At 54.4% G+C, this 19974-nt stretch overlaps 1 protein-coding gene across 1 annotated transcript; it reads left to right on the forward strand.

The window, feature by feature from the left end:
• The first annotated feature begins 7658 nt into the window (after positions 1–7658).
• On the forward strand, positions 7659–16046 carry NES (nestin). Its single transcript, XM_045817314.1, has 4 exons — positions 7659–8568; positions 9605–9729; positions 11481–11554; positions 11780–16046. The coding sequence occupies exons 1-4, from the start codon at positions 7786–7788 to the stop codon at positions 15550–15552; spliced, it is 4755 nt and encodes a 1584-aa protein (XP_045673270.1). The 5' UTR covers positions 7659–7785; the 3' UTR covers positions 15553–16046.
• The last annotated feature ends 3928 nt before the right edge of the window (positions 16047–19974 follow it).

Here is a 19974-nt window from a genome sequence, read left to right on the forward strand (position 1 = left end):
TGCACCCAGGCCAGGAGAGGGACACTGGAGGAGATTCTTCAGTGGCTTAACCCAGCCCCCCACCCGCCTCAGCCTGCACAGGTATGTGCCTGAGTATGAGGAGAGCCAAGGCCAGGCCATTACCCACTTGACCACACTGAGCACGGGTGACATTACTGTTCAAGGGGTGCCCATAAGGGTAGGATCTGGACCTGGGGCTGCTCATGGCCAGCATTTACCCTCTTGAGCAGCATTTACAAAGCATTGATTATGTGCCAACATGGCAGTGGGTGGGGCCAGTGTAGTCAGGGACACAAGAGTTTCTGTCTGTCCTTCCATTGAGTGAGAAAATGTCACCAGTCACTGAGTTCCTACTCTGTGCCAACCATGTCCTTCCCATACCTCTCTTCAGATCCAGAGCCAGGATGGCACCTCTCCAGCGAGCTCTGTGGGACAAGGTGTCTAGGAGGGCCCTCTCTTGCCATCACCAGTTTCTGCCATCCTCAGGATGCTCAGCCTGAGCTCCAGCCCCTTTCCTCGCAGCTGGTATAGAGGCTTGATCTTTCAGTGAAACTTTCCTGTAATTGTCCTGTTACCACAGCTGGACTCAGAAGTCAGCCAAGGAGCTGTAGAAACACAGAGGCAGAAAAGTGAGGTCATCCCGTCTGGCAGCCTGTCTGGGGCAAGAACATATGCTGCAACCCAGTGAGTCCCAGGACTCAGCAGAGGAGAGAATCCACCCTCCCACAACCTCCCCACCGTCCCCATTCCTCCAGGGAAGTCCTTCCTGAAGGCTGACTTAAGTGCCTCCTGCTATAGCTTCAGCTCTTCAAGAGGATGGAGCCCAGAAGACAGGCTCCTTTTCTCAAGGGGCTTCAGAGACTAGGAGGGGGAGGAAGAGTGTGGGCGCACCCAGGTAGAGCACTTCCTCCACCTCTCTCACCTTTTCTTATTCTCTTCTCCACCACACATTTTCTCCTCTTCCCTTCTCTCTCCGCTGGGAGCCAGCAGCGTTCCTGCCTGGCTCCTGCTCCCTCCTCCATCCCTCCTTGCCCCTACACCGGGAGGCCCTGGCCCAGACACGGGAGCCCCAGGCTGGGGAAAGGCATTCATAGTCCTAGCCTCTGCTTCCTCACCACTCTGCTCTTCCAGTCCCCACTGATGGCCTCCACCCTGACACAGGAGGCTGCGGAGCTTAGGTTACCCAGGGCCTCCAGTTATTTTTAATGCCGTCAGCTCAGAAGATAAATATACTTCCCCTTCCCCCCAGCTGTCCTGGACAAACGGTCCCCCACACCCACACACAGATTCCCTCCTTCTCCCACCATTCACCCAATTATCGTCTCAGACCTGACTTGCCGCTAATCCTTCTTCTCACATTCCCTCCTAGTGGGACCCCTCACACTGGACTCCCAGCAGCAAGACATCTTGACTCCCAAATCCCACAGATGGGGCGGGAGGTACCCTGGTGTCCTGGCTCCACCTAGTGCCTTCTTGAGACATCACATTCAGCAAAGGACTGGCAGGAGTTTCCCCTCTGGTGGCACTGGCTGGAGCAGGACTCAGGAAGCCCTGGGAAGCAGGTGCGGACCAGAGCCGCTCCTGCAGGTCGGTCTGCCTTCTTGGCCCCAGCTTTGGCCCTGGGGTCTCGCTCTTACTTGGCCAAGGGAGGGGCTGGTGGTCGAGAGCCCACTATCTCTTCTCTCCCTGATCCCACTCCACTTCTCTTTGACCCAATAAGGCAGGCAAGTTCTCCCTGAAATTAATTTCCAGGCCTCTTGCTTTGACCCAAAGAACCCTCTGGCAATTGCCCAGGGCAGGAAGTGCAGCTCTCCAGGGAGGTCAGAAGAGGGACCCTGGGGTCAGATGGTTTGTTGTCCACTTCTAAATTGTTGGAGTCCCCGGGACCAAATAAGCCACCAGGACCCACTCGGACAGCTCCTGAAACAGATCACCCTAAAGTGGTTAGCTTGTCTGTGCTCCAGTGACGGCAACTGCCCCTTCTGGTGGCAGCCTGCTCAGTACAGAAGCAAGTCTTGCAACCTTCTCCTTTGGGCTGGCATCTGGGTGGGCCTCATCCCTCCCGACCATCAGGCTTGTTTCTGTTTCCTGATCCACGTAACAAAAGTCTGGGCCCTTTTACCCAAGAACACTTGAAACACTTAAGGTGACTACCCTCTGTGTTTATTTTCTAATATTACGTGTCCTCTATCAAGAAAGAGCGTGTTACACACTGCGGTGTATCTCTCTGAGCCCTTTGCATCCCCTTCCTCCTCCCCAGACAGAGCCAGTGTACTCACCTTTATTTTTATCATCCTTTTGCCTTTCAAAAATATTTTTACTGCATGTGTACGTATCTCCAAATAACACGTTGTTTTGCAGGGTGTTGAGTGTTTGAGAATCAGTGCCTGCTGTGCATATTGGTGGCAGCTGCTTTCCTTTCCAACGCTACATCTTTGAGCCTCATTTGATGCAGTTATACTGAATGAGTGCACCTCAAATTGTGAAAAATAAAAAACCCCTGATAGTACCATGGTGATGCGGAGCGAGCGACGGGAGCTCTTTATTCACTCTGTGCACACGCACCTTAACAACCACATGGTGTTGTGTCCAGAGGAGTGAAGGTCTCATTCTCTCCCAGCTGGTGCAGGGAAGGGCATGCGCATATGCCCCTGGAGCCCAGCAAGGATGGCTCGGGCGTGGGGAGTGACACTAAAGCGCCCCCATCCCCGCATTCACTCATTTCACAAGCATACACTGTGTACCTGTTGAGGGCCAGGTGCCAGAAATTTGGACAGGAGAGACCCAGTCCTGCCTTGCTCTTACAGAGGTGAGCGCTCTGTGCTCTGGTAGGGAGGGTACTACCCAGGGCCCGAAACCCAGGTGTGTGCCCTGACTGGGAATCAAACCAGCTACCCTTGGTTTGCAGGCTGGTGCTCAATCCACTGGGCTACCCCAGTTGGGGTGGGTACTGTTGTCCCCATTTTACACCTAAGGAAGCTGAGACTCAGAGAGGTGAAGTGCTCTCTGGGACTCAAACACAGGTCTGCTCCCAGTGCCAATGCTCTTAACTTGGTCACACTGCTTCCAGGGGCCTGGGTCATCAACAGGCACACGCGGTGCACCAGAGTCCTCCCTTGGTGGGGTGCTGAGAGCCAAGCCCAGCATGCAACAGGACAGTCAGCAAACACCTGCCTGGTGCGAGCTCAGTGTGGTCAGGGCAGCAAGGTCCTGTGGGAAACAGACTTCACCGTCAGCTTCCCCCCTGGGATCCCAGCCCAGCCTCTGCCAGCCTGCAGTTCTTCTCCACCCACTTCTCCCAAAAACTGGGTTGGGGTGGGGGTAGGATAGAAAGATTTGATTTTAACCAGCAAGAATTGGCGCATCCTGGAACTGATCCAACCTAAGGCAGTGATGCTTAAAGCTTGCTGCCATGCGGATGCTCTTTTCGTGGAGTTGTCTTGGCCCACAGAACCTCACCTCTCTCCACGTGGCCCTCTCTATTCCTGGCCATCTCTCTTCAGGGTCTGTTTCCTCTACTCCGTGAGGCCCAGAGGGCAGATGAGCAGGTCTGCTGCCTTAAAAGATGGCTGCCTAGGAGCAGGGCACCAGTGAGTCTTTCAGGCAGACCCGCAACCTTGAGGAGTGAGTTCCTATGGAAGTCCTCACCCACTCGCTGTGGTGGGCCTCAGCCTTTCCGTCTGAGCAGAGGAGGGGGAAGCACAGCCTCTGTTGGGGCTGGCCACTCCGCACCCCGAGATGCACCGCACAGCCTCTTCTCGCCCCACCTGCCTCTCTCCTGCAGCCTGGGTAGGCTGGGGCAGGGGGGAGGCCTTCGGGGTGGTTCTGGCAACTTTCTTTAGGCTCTATGGTATCACAGGTTATCATTTTTAGCTTCAGAGCTTAGCTGCAATCCTGAGACAAGTAGATTCAGAAAGTCTTCATTACACATCATTCTAAGTTCCCTTACCATCTGGTTATGTTCCTCTGGGATCAATTCCAACCCATAAAGGTCCCTTTTAAAATACAGTGTCCAGAACAATCCTCCAGGTGCAAAGGGCAAAGAGACTGTCACCACCTCTGATGGGACATGTTCCACCTGTGAGTCACATATTCTTCTTATTTTTTTAGGCAGCCACTTCAGTGTCGGTTCATAAAATGCTTGTGATCTGCTAAACACACCAGGCTTTCTTAACTAAAAATGCTCTATTCTTTATTTTTCTTTTTATGTTGTTATTATATATTTTTAGATGTTATTTATTTATTTTTTAAAGATTTTATTTATTTTATTTTTAGAGAGGGAAGGGAGGGAGAAAGAGACAGGGAGAGAAACATCAATGTGCAGTTACTGGGGGACATGGCGTGCAACCCAGGCACGTGCCCTGGACTGGGAATCGAACCTGCGATGCTTTGGTTCGCAGCCCGCACTCAATCCACTGAGCTATGCCAGCCAGTGCTTATTTATTTATTTTTAGAGAGAGGGGAAGGGAAGGAGAAAGAGAGAGAGAGAAACATCAATGTGCAAGAGATATATTTATTGGTTGCCTCTTGCACAGCCCCAACTGGGTACCTGGCCCACAACCCAGGCATGTGTCCTGGCTGGGAATCGAACCAGCAACCTTTCAGTTCACAGGCTGGCACTCAATTCACTGAGCCACACTATCCCAGGCTATACTGTTATTTTTTAATATTATTTTTTAATTTATTGATTTTTATTAAAAAAAGATTTTATTTATTTATATTTAGAGAGAGGGAAGGGAGGGAGCTTGGGAGGGGGAGAAACATCAATGTGTGAGAGATACACCAACTAGTTGCCTCTTGCATGCCCCCAACTGGGGACCTGGACCGCAACCCAGACATGTGCCCTGACTGGGAATCAAACTAGTGACTTTTCGGTTTGTAGGCCACAGTTCAGTCCACCAAGTCACACCAGCCAGGACTTCTTTATTGATTTTTAGAGAGAAGGAGGGAGAGAGAGACAGGGTGGAGGAGGAGTGGGAAACATCAATTTGTTGCTTCACTTATAAATGCATTCATTGGTTGATTCTTGCATGTACCCTGACCTGGGATTGAACCTGCAGCCTTGGCATATGGGACAACACTCTAACCAACAGAGTTCCCCAGCTAGGCCCTGTCCTATGCTGTTAACTTTTTAAAAACCTAAAGCAGAATTTTACATTGGTCCCTATTAAATGTCATCTCGTTTAATTTTTTCTATTCTGACAAAATCTAACTCTTAGTTGTTGCATAGCCTGTCAATTTGGTAAATACAGCTTTTGTATTTTCATTCAAGTCTTTAATAAAAACTCGTAAGAGTCAGGACCAAGGACAGAACCCGGTGAGACAGCCCAGAGCCCTCCTGAGCTGGTTCATGGACAATCTCTAGGGACAGCTACCGAGCTTTGTATCCACCGCTGTAGTATCACATGGCCCATGTGTCCTGGGCCCAGAAACACCAGAACTGCAGCCAAAGACCTCACAAAAATCCCAGTCATCCGATGCAAGCCCTGGGGGAGGAGAGGAGGACACTTGGCCCACTGTGTGCCTGGTGAGTGCCTGCCGGCCCCCAAGGAGGGCCTCTCGTTTGTCCGTTTCTCATTGCTGCAAATACTGGGTATCTGCTTAGAATCTGCTGAGCACTGATGTAGCTCTACCAGGCTGTGTTTGCTAAGACCCACCTTCTCCTGCCTTAGGGAAATCAACACCATACTCTTCTCCAGAGTTCTAGATCATCTCTGCTCCCCGGGATCCCCGACACTCAGTGAGAGTGGTCCATGGGAGGAGAGTTTGCTCCAGCTTAATGGCATTGTCCAAAGACTTCCCCAAACCTGGCCTTGACTGATACTCATATCAAACATATGGGAGTGGATAAGTGTTAACCTCCTTTACCAAATGTCTCCCCTCTGTGTAAGAGCGAGGGGCCCAGGAGAGGAATTCACCTCCCAATGCCACCCTACCTCTCCAGGGGACTTCAAGAATTCCAGGGGATCCCAAGTATTCAGCTTCTCTCTCCCCATAGGGAGGAAGCGAAAGAGGAGGGAGAGGACTCAGTCAGCTCTCCTAGATGCAATTCTTGAGGAGCCCCCAGCCCACAGTGAACAGCAGGATTTCTGCGGTAAAATGAGGATGAGAAGCCTCAGCCTCCCAGTCTACACTAACCCTCAGTCACTCCCTCCGATTCATACCCATGGGGCCTCCGGCCTCCATTCCACATATTGGCAGTGAATTCCCAATCCTGGCTGGCCTGGGAATGAGGGCATATGGGTGCGAATGGCCTCCCAGCATTGACCTTGCTGTAGCCCCCACCCAGAAAACGCTCTCCTTTCTCTGAGCACCCCCGGCTCTCTGCAAGCACCTTGGGAGCTAAGTGAGGCAATAATCTTATTATGTCTATTTCCATCACCAAACTGTGAGCTCCTCCAGGGCTGGGAATTCATACTGACACATAGTAGTTGCTCATTAACACACATAGAGCTCAATTGGATTTATGTGAGCCGAAATTCATTCCCTAGACCCCCTTGGTTGCACTATCCCTGACTCTCCCCCTCTGACCCTGCTTCTCCTTTGCTCTGCATGCCCTGAATCCGGCTCTCGCACTGCCTGGCTCACAGACCCACTCTCCTCCACCCCGGAAGGCCTTCCCAACCACTCACACCCTCAGTGGGCTCTCTGCTTCCTGAAATGTAGGACCATCGAAAGGATGCTTTGAGGATTCAGTCAGATAATGTAAGTAAAATCATGTTAGAACACGATTTGGCACATCACAGAGGCTCGATAAATTCGGGCTAGTTGTGATAAAGGAAATAGCTGCTTCTTTCTGCTTCCTCCTCTTGGCGCGGTTTGTAAGCCACCAGGGGGCGGCCGCCGCCCAACAATCCCTGACACCTAGGCGGGGATGTGGTGCCCTGGTCTGAGAACTGGGAGAGGTCTTAGACTAAGAAAGGTGGGAGTGTGACCCTCAGGAAACGTGGAAGAGCAGTAGGAAAGACAGAGGTGAGAAATAGGCGGAGCCCTATTTTTCACCCTTTCTCCTGATTTTTCCATTTCCTGAGGGGCCCTGAAGCAACAGGGTGTGTGTGAGTGTGCAGTCCCCCAATAGGGCACATCTGTTCTTTTTTCCCAGGCAGTGTCTTTCTCTTACCTCTCTCTGCAATGCTCCCTTCTTCCAGTATTTAGGGCAGTATTATCTATTTACAAAAAACGTGGCCACATCTATCTACCCTTTCAGCAGTCCCGTGAGATTTCCATCATTGTTCTCATTTTATGAAGAAATTGAGTCTTAGGGGAATTCTGTACGTAATACCTTTCTCGGGTGAGCTGAGTAACAGACTCGAATCCTCTTCGGGCCTGAATCAATTGGCACGTCCTCCACAGGCTCAGCTCTGTGAATAATCTGCTTTTATCGGGGGTCATGACCCTTCCTCGCCGCTTTCTCCCTCAGAAAGTCACCACAGCCGGATCAGATTCTCCAAGCATAGCTTTTCCTTTAGTTCCACATTCTATCCAGTTCACCGGGTCGCAGGGAGAGAGGATGCAGCTGTTCCTCTAAACTCTAAGGGGTTAAGGCCTAGGTCCCGCCTCCCCGCCCGCTCCCCCCTCCCGACCCCCGCCCCCCCATACTGGCGGGAGTATGAATAGGCTCGCTCCCACTCTCGACTCAGTCGCTCTGGCTGCTCTCCCTTCCGTCCAGTCGTTGTCCCCGTCGGCCTCTGGTTTCCTTTTCCCTTTCATTCTAAAAGCTTTGAGAGCCGCGGGCTTTTCCTGGTTCTCCGCGTCTCACCATCTTCGGTGGGTCAGACAAGCAGGATGGAGGGCTGCCTGGGGGAGGAATCTTTTCAGATGTGGGAGCTCAACCGACGCCTGGAGGCCTATCTGGCCCGGGTCAAAGCGCTAGAGGAGCGTTATGAGCTGCTCAGCACGGAGCTTGATGGTCTCCGGGCACAGTCCCGCGATACCTCCTGGAGGGCCCGTGCCGACGACGAGCTGGCAGCTCTGAGGGCTCTCGTCGACCAGCGCTGGCGAGAGAAGCACGCAGCGGAGGTGGCGCGCGATAGCCTGCAGGAAGAGGTGGAAAGCGTGGCGGGCCGGTGCCAGCAGCAGCGTCTGGCCCGCGATCGGATGGCGGAGGAGGTGGCCCACAGTCGGCGTGCGGTCGAGGCGGAGAAGTGCGCCCAGGCTTGGCTGCGCAGCCGGGTGGCGGAGCTGGAGCGAGAGCTAGAAGCACTGCGCGCGGCGCACGAGGAGGAGCGTGCAAGCCTGGTCCTGCCGGCAGCTGGGCCCCCGTGCCGCCCCAGCCCAACCCTCGGTCCCCCGGGGCCGGGCCCCGAGGTTGGGGAGCTTGCACGACGGCTGGGCGAGGCATGGCGCGGGGCAGTGAGCGGCTACCAGGAGCGCGTGGCGCACATGGAAACGGCGCTGGGCCAGGCCCGCCAGCGGTTGGGTAGTGTGGTGCAGGCCGCCCGCAAGGGGCGCCTGGAATTGCAGCAGCTCCAGACTGAGCGCAGCGGCCTCCAAGATCGCAGGGCAGCCCTGGTGCAGAGGTTGGAGGGCTGCTGGCAGGAACGACTGCGGGCCACTGAGAAGTTCCAGGTGAGGAGGTGGAGGGCCTAGGCCAGACGAGGCTTTGAGGAGGCCCTACGGGGCTCAGAGACCTTCTGGGGAAGGGAGTGGAAGTGGGGGCGAGATGGCTGTTCATTCAGGGACCACTTCTTAGAAAACTCTGAGCTGGTGCCAGAGGCCCTAGACTTTCACAACTCGCTCGTTCAGAGCTCTCTCAAATCACACTGTCTGGAAGGGCAGACAAGCCCAAGACATGCATACACCTTCCCACTTTGATGGACACTGGGCCTCTCCCCAGGCTCCACTGTCACTGGCAAGATGCCCAGGACTTTCCTTCTCATCACTGCTGAACTCATGGTCCTGCTACTTAGAATCTCCAGAGCTCCCACCGCCCTCATCTCTCTGGCAGGTGGGGGTGAGGGGCCCTTCTCCCATGTCATGGCTTCTCAACTTGCTGAGCACATTCCACGAGCCTGGGACAGCTGCTCCCCTTCACACTGCACAGATGTGACCAGCAACTGAGAAAACAGCCCCCTGCCTGGGCCAGACAGAGCTCTCACTATGGCCAGCTCCCCCACCCTCCTCTCAGAAGAGACAGATTCCAGAACGTGTAGGAAGTGGAGGGGGTGGGAGCCTGGTGTGAGGAGCAAAAGACAGTGATTGAGACTAGGGCAGTTTGGCTTCCAGTCCTGCAGGCTTCAGGCGTCTTGATTAATCGTTTTTCCTTCTGCTTCCACTTTTTTCCCTTTCCTCTGCTCTGTAACCCATCTCCTCCCCTCTCTCACGTCCCCCTTCCTGTGGAATCTGAATTCTGAGCAGCATGTGCAACCATTTAATCAGCATCCTCAGAGGAGGAGCCCCATGGGAGAAGGCTGAGAGGGGCCCCCGTTCTCCTGGAGGCTCTAGAGGGGGTTCTCTGGGCAGAGAGTGGGGCAAGGAGGCAGGAATCTGCTCCGCAGAGAAGTCAGGAGCAGAAGGTGCTGCTACAGCAGCCAGGGGGACGCAGGTTAGTCCGCAGGCAGGACCCTGCCCTTTACTGACGTCATGCCTCTGGCTTGCTCTGCAGCTGGCTGTGGAGGCCCTGGAGCAAGAGAAACAGGACCTACAGACTCAGATTGCCCAGGTTCTGGAAGGTCGGCAGCAGCTGTCGCGACTCAAGATGTCCCTCAGCCTGGAGGTAGCCACATACAGGTACAAGTTGACCCTGACCCATCTGGGCACATAGATGTACACATATAGGCTAGGGCAGAGGCTCCTCAGCTGGAGGGGTCCACAGCCATGGGCGTGGTGGCAGCTCTGCCACCGCTAGGTTCTGTGACTCTAGGCTGATTCTTTTCACACCAGGATGTTTCCCATCTGAGCCCACTTAATCTCCTACGGATTCAGGACCAGAGAAGTGTCCTTTGCCCAGGAAATCCCCTGAGGAGAGGCGATATTGCTGAGTGGGACAGCCTGAGGAGAGAGACTGGCTGTGTGTGGGGCATCTGCATCCAGACCCTTATTCCAAGGGTGGAAAAGCCCTTTCTCTGTGTGTATGTGCTCACACCAAAGGAGTAACATCCTTGGGCAGCCTCAGAAAGGAGGAACTGCAGGTGTGGGTGGCTGACACTGGCTCACAATGACAAGTCTCCTTGTCTGGAAGATGGAGACATCCCAGGCCCCTTCCATCCTGAATGTCATGGGGCCTGACCACGCTCAAACCCTAATCCCTTGGCCCTACCCATCCCTCCCGCAAACCACATTTCCTGTTAGCTCAGGAAAGGCTGAGACTGAGGAGGTGCTGCTTCTCTGGCTGTGTGGATTTGGGCAAACTCACAGCCTTTTCCGTGAAACTGGCCTGCTTAGTTGAGGGTCCAGTGATTTTGCCTGAGGGAGGGGCTTTGCTACCACGAAGATCTTCATATACCAAGCCCACTGTGTGGGCCAAGGCAAGACAAGCTATGAGGACAGTGCCCCCAAATCCACAGACAAACAAAGGCAGGGGCCCTAGGACAGGTTCTTGAGGGGAGGGAAAACAAGGCCCAGAAAGGAACATCAGCGAGGACCCAGGGATGAGGAAAGGAGCAGCTGCATGAGCTCAGAGGGCAGAACACTACGTGGGGAGGATGGAGATGAGACTGCAGACAGTACTCACCAGACTCAGAGATCATAAGGAAGAGTTGACAGCTGATGCGCAGCATAACCTATTGAATTGATTGGTCTCCCTTCCCCCTGCTGGTCCCCTCCCCCTCCATCCTCCTGGGGCATCAAGGCAGGGGCATAAATACAAAGACCTCCATTGCTCTTGAAAGGCTTGGGGTCCAGAGTACTTGGAGATTCCAAGATGAAGACCTTGATCATAATCAAACCACCAAGGGGAAGGATCTGAGTAGGCTTAACCTTTGGGTTTTTGATGCATGAAAAGGATTTGGAGAGAGGGAGCTGAATTCTTTTGATTTTTCTTTCTGTGACTAGCTCCTGGGGCCCTGGGGGAGGAGGAGGGAGCCTATCCCCTGGGAACAGCCTGAGAATTCCCACTTCCCCTGGGAAGCCCCCTCCTCAGACCCTCCGGATTGTGGTGTGGACAAAGGCAGAAATTAGCATGAGAATGAGCCCCACACACAGAGGATGAGGTCATTGGCCTGGGGTGGGAGGAGGAGACTAGTCTAAGCAATATGTGAGTGTGTGTACAGGGTGTTCGCTGTGTGGGAATCTGCTTGTGTGTCTATGAGCTCATCCGTGTGTCTCAAATATGTGTGTGATGCTGTGTGATCACATGTGTGATATCTGGGTATGTGATTATGTGATTTCATGTGCACAGCCTAGTATAACCCCACCTATGGCATTTGTATGATAGTGGTAAAAATGAAGAAGATTCCAGCAATGCCAGGGTTTTTTCTGGCTGGCTTGCTTACAGGCCTATGGACAGAGGGCTGACCCAGTTTTTCCTCCCTCATCCCCAGGACCCTTCTAGAGGCTGAGAACTCCCGGCTACAGGTACCTGGCTGTGGTTCTAAGTCTTCCTTCAGCATCCAGGGTAAGAGTTGGGACCATGTTTCCCCTCCCCAAAACTCCATCCTTCTTTGCTTTTCATACCCCAGAGTAACTCCTTTCCTGAGAGGCATTAGTCTATGTCTTGATTCCTTGGCTCCGAAGAGCCCGACAAGGTCCATGGATACTCTTGCCAGGAATGGTAACTGCTGTGGCCCCACCTCCCCTGCCAATACATACTGACACCATTTCTTCTCTTCCACTTTTCCAGACCCCAAGCTGGAGCTGCATTTTCCTGGGACTCCAGAGGGCCGGTGTCTAGGACCTTTGCTCTCTGTCCTGAGCCCTACTCCCCTCTCCTCACCCTTACCTGACACCCTTGAAACACCTGTTCCAGCCTTTCTGAAGAGCCAGGAATTCCTCCAAGCCCATACCCCCACCTTAGCCAGCACCCCCATTCTACCCACACCTCAGGCTCCCTGCCCTGCTACAGATGGAGAGATCAGAACCCAGGATGCCCCTCTCTCTGTGCTCCAGCCACAGGTTGGGAGGCAAGTTCCACAGGCTACAGAGCCTGACGCTAATATAGCTATCACTGCCAGCATCCTTCCAGGACTAGAGGAATCTGTGGAAAAGCAGCAAGGGGCCAGTACAGGCCAGTCTCCCAAGGATGATGCCTCCTTGGCTCCACCCTTTACCCCCAACCACCCCAGGTTAGAGGCCATAGATGGAGAACCCAGTGAGACTAGAGTATCCAGCAGATTCCAGGAGGAAGGTGAAGGGCAAATGTGGGAGCTGGCAGAGAAAGAGATCGCCACAGAAGTGAAAGTGTTAAGCAGCTTGCAGCAGCAAACGCAGCAAGAAGAAGGGGATCTGGACATGAGGGAAATCCAGGACTCCCAGGGTCCTTTGGAAAAAGAAACTCTGAAGTATCTGGAAGAGGAGATTCAAGAGCCACTGATGCTTCTGGAAGAACACAGCCATGAGACACTGAGATCTCTAGAGAAGGAGAATCAAGAGCTATTGAAGTCTTTAGAAGAAAAGGACATGGAGGTAGTGAGAACTCTAGAAAAAGAGACTGTAGAACTACTTAAGCCTATAGGAAAAGAGGACCCACAGCCACTGCAGTCTTTAGAAAAGGAGAATCAAGAACTAATGAGATCTTCTGAAGGTAATCTAGAGACATTTTTATATTCAGGGGAGGAAAATCAAGAACTTGTGAGGTCTCTAGAAGGGGAAAACTTTGAGTCCTTGAGAGCTCTAGAAAAACAGATTCAAGAGCCATTGAGGTCTCTGGAAGAAGAGGACCCTAAAATACTGAGAACTCTTGAAAAAGAAAATCCTTCCCCTCTGAAGTCTCTAGAAGAAGAAAATCAAGAGACCTGGAAGCCTCTGGAAAAAGAGAACCAGGAACCACTGAAGTCTCTAGAACAAGAGGACCAAGAGACAATGAGACCTCTAGAAAAAGAGACTCAACAGCTACTGAAGTCTCTAGGAGAAGAAGACCAAATGACATTGAGACCTCTGGAAAAGGTGAAACCAGAGCCACTGAAGTCTCCTGGAAAAGACCAGGAGATATTTAGACCTTTTGAAAAAGAGAATCAAGAATTACTAATATCCCTACAAGGAGAGAGTGTAGAAGCAATAAGATGTTTAGAAACAGAGAATCTAGAACCACTAAAGTCTGCAGGAGAAGACCTGGAAATATTAAATTCTACAGGAACTCAAGAGCCATTGTGTTCTCTGGAAGAAAAGAATCAGGAGATAATAAAACCCCTAGAAAAGGAAATTCAAAAACCACTGGGGTCTGTGGAAGAGAATCAAGAGTCATCAAAGCCCCTAGAAAAGGAGAATCAAGAATCACTGAGATCTCTGGGAAATCTGAGAACTCCAGAAGAGGTAGACAAGGAAAGTGAAAGGTTCCTGCAAGAGGAAGAGAGCCTGGAGAAGGGAGAGAGTCAAGAGTCTCTGAGGTCTTTGGAAGAGGAGGGACAGGAGCTGCTACTGTCTGCAAATCAGCAGAGGTGGGAAGATATGATGGTGGGAGACCAAAAACTAGACCAGGAAATGCCTTCTGGGAGGGGTAGAGTGGGCATTGAGGATGAGGCAGAGCTGGCCCCTAGGGAACGGGATGGCTTCTCTGGAAAGGAGGAATTAGCAGAGGAGGGAGAACTGCAGCTCCCAAGCCCTGCGACAGCGGGGGGCTGGAGCACAGGTGAGGGGCACTCAGGGAGCCCTGAGCCCAAAGAGCAGAGGGTTTTAGCTGAGGGCACCAGTGGGGAAGGAGGTGCTGAGGGCCTTCTGGACCCTGAAGGGCAGCTAGAGCCCAGGGGGGCCCCAGGCCTCCAAGCTCCCTGCGGAATGTCAGAGGTGATAGAGCCAGTGTTGGAAAGTGATGATAAAGCCCCAGAGGGCGGCCAAGCCCCCCCAGAGGTCACCTTGAATTTGGAGACAGCTAGGGGTGAGTTCACTTCAGGAGCTGAGCAAGGACTGGAACAGAAGGTAGTAGAGTTGGAGGACCCAGGCCACTTGGCCAGAGAGGAGGTGATGGAGCCGCTCCTGGGAGAAGAAGGTTTAGAGGCAAAGAAGGAACAGGACTTGGAAGGGTCTGGAAAGGACCTACAGGGGGCAGCTGCTCTGGAGCCAGAGCTTCCCATGCTGCTCAGGAAGAATAGAGACCCTTTGGAGTCTCATGGGGCCGGAAAGGAATTGGAGCCTCAGGCCCCCTGGGAAGCAAAGGAAGTGTTCCCTGCTGAGACCTTGCCCTGTGATGAAAGTGACACCCCTCAATCCAGGCCCCTGGGGTCAGAGGAAGCTGAGAAAGATGTGGAACCAGTGCTGGGGCCCTCCAGTTCAAGGCCCACTGAGTCCTGCTTACTCACCCTAGTCCCTGAAGATGCCCCTGGGCCCCAGCCCCTAGCTAAGGGGAGCCCGGAGGCTAGCTGGAAGCTAGAGGGCAGCGCCTTGGAAAAAGTGGAGGGTGAGAAGGAGGAGTTGAGGCCTGGGGAGCTCCCTGAGGGCCTCCAGGATGATGGGGAGGAGAGCAGAGATGAGAGCGAGGCTGATGAGCTGGGGGAGACTCTTCCTGACTCCACTCCCCTGGGTGTCTACCTCAGGTCCCCTGCCTCACCCAAGTGGGACCTAGCTGAAGAGCAGAGGCCCTCTTCTCAAGGGGAGACCAGAAAAGAAGGCTGGGATCCTGCTGTTCTGACCCCTGAGGGCCATGGTGCTCACCCAGAGGAGGAAGAGGAGGAGGAGGGGGGAGAAGAAGAGGAGGAATGTGGCCAGGACTCTGACCTGTCAGAAGAATTTGAGGACGTGGGAACTGAGGGTTCTATCCCTCCTGGGGTCGCCAGGGAATTGATGGAACCTCTGGGCCAGGTGTCCCAGCTGCTACCTGAGCCTGCGGCCTGGGGTCAGGATGGGGAGTCTGATGGATTTGCAGATGAGGAAGAGAGTGGGGAAGAGGGAGAAGAGGAAGAGGAGGGGAAAGGGCCAGGGGTGGAACAGTGGGGGCCAGGGTCCTCTGTTGGCAGCCTCCCTGCTGGGAGTGGCCTTCAGAGTGGGAACCTCCCAGGGTCTGGGACTGTGAGTGTCAGCATCCCCTGGGATGATGGCTTGAGGGGTGCAGCGGCTGACCTCCCCATGACCGTCCTGGAGACAGAGTCCCAGGACAGCACCGAGCCCTCTGGCTCAGAGGAAGAGTCTGCTCCCTTGGAGAGGGAGGACCAAGTTTCTGGCCCTCTGGGGACCCTCAGTGGGACAGAGTACACCCCTGGTGTCAATGGCCAGGGGCCCAGCTTGAAGAAGGAGTTGGAGCATGTGAATGGGGGGTTGGTGAACCAGTTAGAGCAGTCTGACAGAGCTGGGCAAGGGAAACTGGAGGCCCTTGAGGGGGACGGAGGGAGTCCTTTGGAGGAGGAGGAGAGGGGTGCTCTGAAGACCCCTTGGGCCGGGGCTCCTCTTCACCTGGGCCCTGGCCAGCTCCTGAAGTTCACTCAGAGGGAAGGAGATGGAGATTCTTGGTCCTCAGGGGAGGATTAGATACAGTGTTCCTCCTGCACATCAGACGTGGGGACATGTCCCCAAGTCCCCGCCCTGCTCAGGACCAGCTCCTTAACATAAGTGGTTTCTGTCTGAGAGGCCTGGCTGGGTGAGGTAAAACGGGGTGTGGAAAAGGGAACTATTCCTAAAGCGGAGGCTCCAGGAATAAAAACCAGCCCCTCAGACCCTGCAAAAGGGCCAGGACATCTGCACTATCCTGTGAGGTTTAAGCCACCCGAAGCCCTGTAGGACTAGGCGCCTTGTCCCTGCACCCCCCCCCCCCATTTCTGCAGCTGGAAAAAGCTGGGTCCGCTGGCTCCTCCAAGGAAAGAGGTGGCTGTGGTGGTCTTTGTGCTGGGGTTCACCACCCTGCCCCTCCTCACTCCACCCTCATGGGCAGTCTGGCCAGTGAGAAGGTGTTTCTGTGTCCTGACTCCACACACGCCTGCCCTGTGGGGCTCTGACTCATTTTTGCCTAAATAAAATAAAGCAATGCCTCCACCTACAAAGTCTGGACTCTTTCCTAATTCAGGGGGTCCTCAGGGGAGAACTGAGAGATGCTGGTGTCAGGGAGGGGCTGCCCCTGAGGAGCAGATGCCCTGGCAGGCCTCTTGGGAGAGCCGAAGCAGACAGACCTGGGCTGGAGGCCGCAGTTCTGGGGCCCCCGGGGGGGCTCGGGGTGCCAACCCAGGTGACCTCAGTGCCTGAGCATGCAAGCCATCATCATCTCTGCCACAGAGCTGATTAAAGGGAGTGGGACTTGTGCCACCCCCACCCTGGCCTGTCCTCCGCTGGGCCCTCTGTGCCGCCAGCATAATAAGTCCCTTTGCCCCCAAACCCAAACAGTTGTCTGGCCTGTGATGTCTGCAGGACTGGCTGGGTCAGAGTGGGGCGAGGCTAGAGGGAGGCCTGCTCTGCCTTAGTCCGGTTGTGTGGCCTCAGGTCAGCATTTAACCTCTCTGAATCTCAGACTCAGCCAAACAATGGGGAGTACTGGGATACTGGGTGACTTGGGGGGCCTCCCAGGGTAGAGAAAGCAGGAGGGAGGGCTAGGAGAAGCTGGAGGACTACAGCTTTGACCTTCAGTAGTTCTTTCCTCGCAGCAAAGGGGAAGTGAGGAGGAAGAGAGACTGAAGTGGCGGGGCAAGACAAGAGCTAGGGGCTACATCGGTAACTGGGGTAGACGTAGGGTGGGGGACACACGGCCACAGCTTCTGTCCACCCCAACCCCTTTCCTGGAGTTCTCTGGGTCCCTGTGTAGGGCATGGAGGGACCAGAGGTTCCTGGATTAGGTGGGAATCCCCACCTAATCAGGATACCCGGATAGAAGCCACTCCCCAGTTCAGCTCAGTAGGGAAGGAATATCTGGCAACACCACTAAATATCCCTGCTGGGGGTGGGAGAGGGGCTGCCAAACAAATGTTCTGCATTTGGAGACAAGCTCAAGTCTGGGAGCAGGCTGAGGTCCTGGGAAAGATGAGAGGAAGTCAGCCGATCTGGCCGCCACCCGTGTCCCCCCGCCACAGGAGGGGTAGACAGGAGGTCCCTGACAGAATCTCACTGTCTGCCTCTTGCCCGTGCCTTTCTCGTACTCCACCCAGTAGTCTTTGTCTGGGGCACTCAGGCCTTCATCTTACACACACCCCTGCCCTCAGGGTCCAGGAGTCTATCTCTCCCCACCCTGCTGGCCTCCGAGCCTCCACTGTGCTTCCTGTACCCACCACTAACAAGGCCCTGTGTGATCCTGCCAGGCTGCCCGGCTGGAGCCAGCACATCCAGGCAAGTAAGGCCCACTCCCTGACCCTCTAAAGGGACACGGGAGCCCTGTGTGTGATCTCCCCAGGTGCTCAGGTTCCCCTTCCTGGGCAAGGGACCAAGGACAGAGGCCAAGCCAAGCCGTCCTTCCTTGTGCCTGGGTGACCATCCTGCCCCGCACACCAGGGTCCCTGGTCCCCCACAGAGCTACCCAAGCCAGTTGATTCTGCTAACAATCCCCAGCAAGGAGGGATGTAAGTTAACAAAAGTGAGGACTTTCCTGAAGGGGGTGTGTTGTAGGAGGTTTGTTCTCTCTGGAAATGGTCATCTGTTTATACAGCAAGAGAAATAGAGGCTTGAAAATAACAGGGACATTCCTGGTGGTGAGAACAGGGGTGACTGTCATTTTTAAATATTTACTAAGCATCTACTATGTGCCATGCACTATGCACTCACTGGGAGTCCAGGGTTCCTTGCTCATGAAGCTTTATCTTTTATTTGAACCAGGGCTTTGAGTAGAGTCCTATTTGAAAACAGAGAAGTGCAGGAAGTAAGGGGAGCAAAGAGCAGAGGAGCTGGCCTGATGTGGGCAGGAGCAGGGTGGGAGGAGGTGGCCAGGGAAGGTTACCCTGAGAACCAGGAGGATGGGCAGGATCTGGACAGCGGAGGAGGGAGACAGAGGGAGGACAAGGACTCTGGTGGAGGAAACGTCATGAGCACAATCCTGGGGCAAGAGGAGGGTCTTGGGCATTTGAGGAAAGTAACATGGCTTGTGTGGCCAGAGGGTGGAGAGGAGGAGGAAGAAGGTTGACGGTGAGACTGGAGAAAGAGTCAAGGTCAGTGGCCAAGGCCTTGCCAGGCAGCCAGAAAATCCAGACTTCTTCCTAAGGGATATGAGGAGCCTCTGAGGTGATATGACCAAGTTTGCATTTAAAATAAAACCTTCCGACTACTGTGAGCATGGCCTGGAGTGAGCAGGAGTGTTTCAGGGAGGCAACTGCAATGGTGCGGGCAGGGGTGGTGGTAGCAGGGGATGGAGAGGAGGCACGAAGGGCAGCAGGGTCTCAGGACTTGGGATCCACTGTGGGAGATGGAGGAATATGGCAGCAGAGGCTCCCACGGTTTTAGTCTGGGCAGTTGGGAGACAGTGGTCCCATCTCTGAGCCAGAGAATCCAGCAGGAAATTGTGAGCTCCAAGAGGGGCTGGCCTGGAGGAGGGTGAGACTGTGAAGCTCAGGAGGGAGGACCAGGTTGGAGACGAGAATTGGAGGGCTATTGGCCTGGAGGTCACCCAGACAGAGCCCCCAGGGAACTCCTGGCAGAGAGGAGACACTTGGGCAGGGGCCAGAGGAGAGGCCAGAGAATAGGACCAGGGGGCTGTGGCACCTGAGAAGACCCTGCCATTGTGGAAAGTCCCAGAAAGCAAGGCCTTTGTCCAGCCCAGTGCCTGGGGGGCAAGGGTGCTCAGTGAACTTGGACTGGATAAATGAACGAATGAAGGAATGAATGATTATGATAAAGTCTGACAACAGGAAGCACTTTAGAGGGTGGAGTCCCCTCCGGAGGAGGGAATGAGGAGGCAGCACTCTCCCCCCACCAGCAGGACAAGTGGGAGGTTATTCTGAGGTCTCCTCTGGGTAAAATATAGCCTCTGAGTGGAGTGGGGGTGGGTGGGGGTAGGGTGCCCCCCCCCCAGGTGGCTTCCTCCAGTGTTTGGGGCACTTCCTTATAAGGCTGTGCAGGCTGAGGGCCCTGGAGGGTGAGGTCAGGGCTGAGCTCTCCATTCAGCCCAGCCCGATGCTGTCCCTGTCGCCCCAAGGCTGCCGGAGTCTCAGAGGAAATCAAAGGCTGAGGCTTTGGGCTCCAGCCAAGGGAGTTAGGAGTGGGGCCTCTTAAAGGGCCCGTGGGCCTTCATGTCTGTTCTGGGAGCCCGGCTGGGGGTGGAGGGGAGAAGGTGTCCTTGCAGGGTCCCCTGGGAATGTAGTGCTGGAACCCTGGTTTTCCCCTCAGTATGACCGGCTCATCCTCTGAAGCCCCACACAGCTCTGCGGGCTCACCTTGACCCCTTCTGCTACAGGGTCTGCCCCTCTTGCTCTGGCCTCTTGAGAGCATTTATTTATTGCTTCCAAGGGCCCTAGTCCCTCAGCTCCCCTAAGCTCCCCCTTCTCAGCCCCTCTTTGGGGAACCAGCTGCTGCCACTTGACCCTGTGGTGTCACAGCTGCTGTCAGCATTGCTGTCCTTGCCAGGCAGGGAAGGAGGAATGTGATTTAATTTCAACTGGAATGTGCCTCTGAGGCTGCCCGCAGAGAGGGGAGGGATGCAGACCAAGCCACCCAAGCTCAGGAAACCTAAGAGGGCTCCAGGCTGGGGGCAGGCTCCTGGGTCTTTACTGGGCCCTGCCCCCACCCCGCATGGTAGGCTGTTTAGGAGGGCTCCTGCAGCAGCACATGTCTGCATGCAGGTAGGAAATGGAAAGTCTTGTGAGTGAAGAAAGGACCCAGGCATCTGTTCCTGAGTCCACAGGCCCACCTTAAAAAGCGAGGAGGAGACTCTCACGTCCCCCAGTTGGGGAAGGGACAATTTGTCTCAGGGCAGGAAGAGAGGGCCCTCAGTCTGCAATGGGGAATAGAGGCAAATACGGTCCTCTGTGTCCTCTCAGTGTTCTG

The sequence above is a fragment of the Phyllostomus hastatus genome, unplaced genomic scaffold (genome assembly GCF_019186645.2).
Source record: "Phyllostomus hastatus isolate PE091 unplaced genomic scaffold, TTU_PhHast_1.1 phas_scaffold_216, whole genome shotgun sequence".
Taxonomy (NCBI): Eukaryota; Metazoa; Chordata; class Mammalia; order Chiroptera; family Phyllostomidae; genus Phyllostomus; species Phyllostomus hastatus.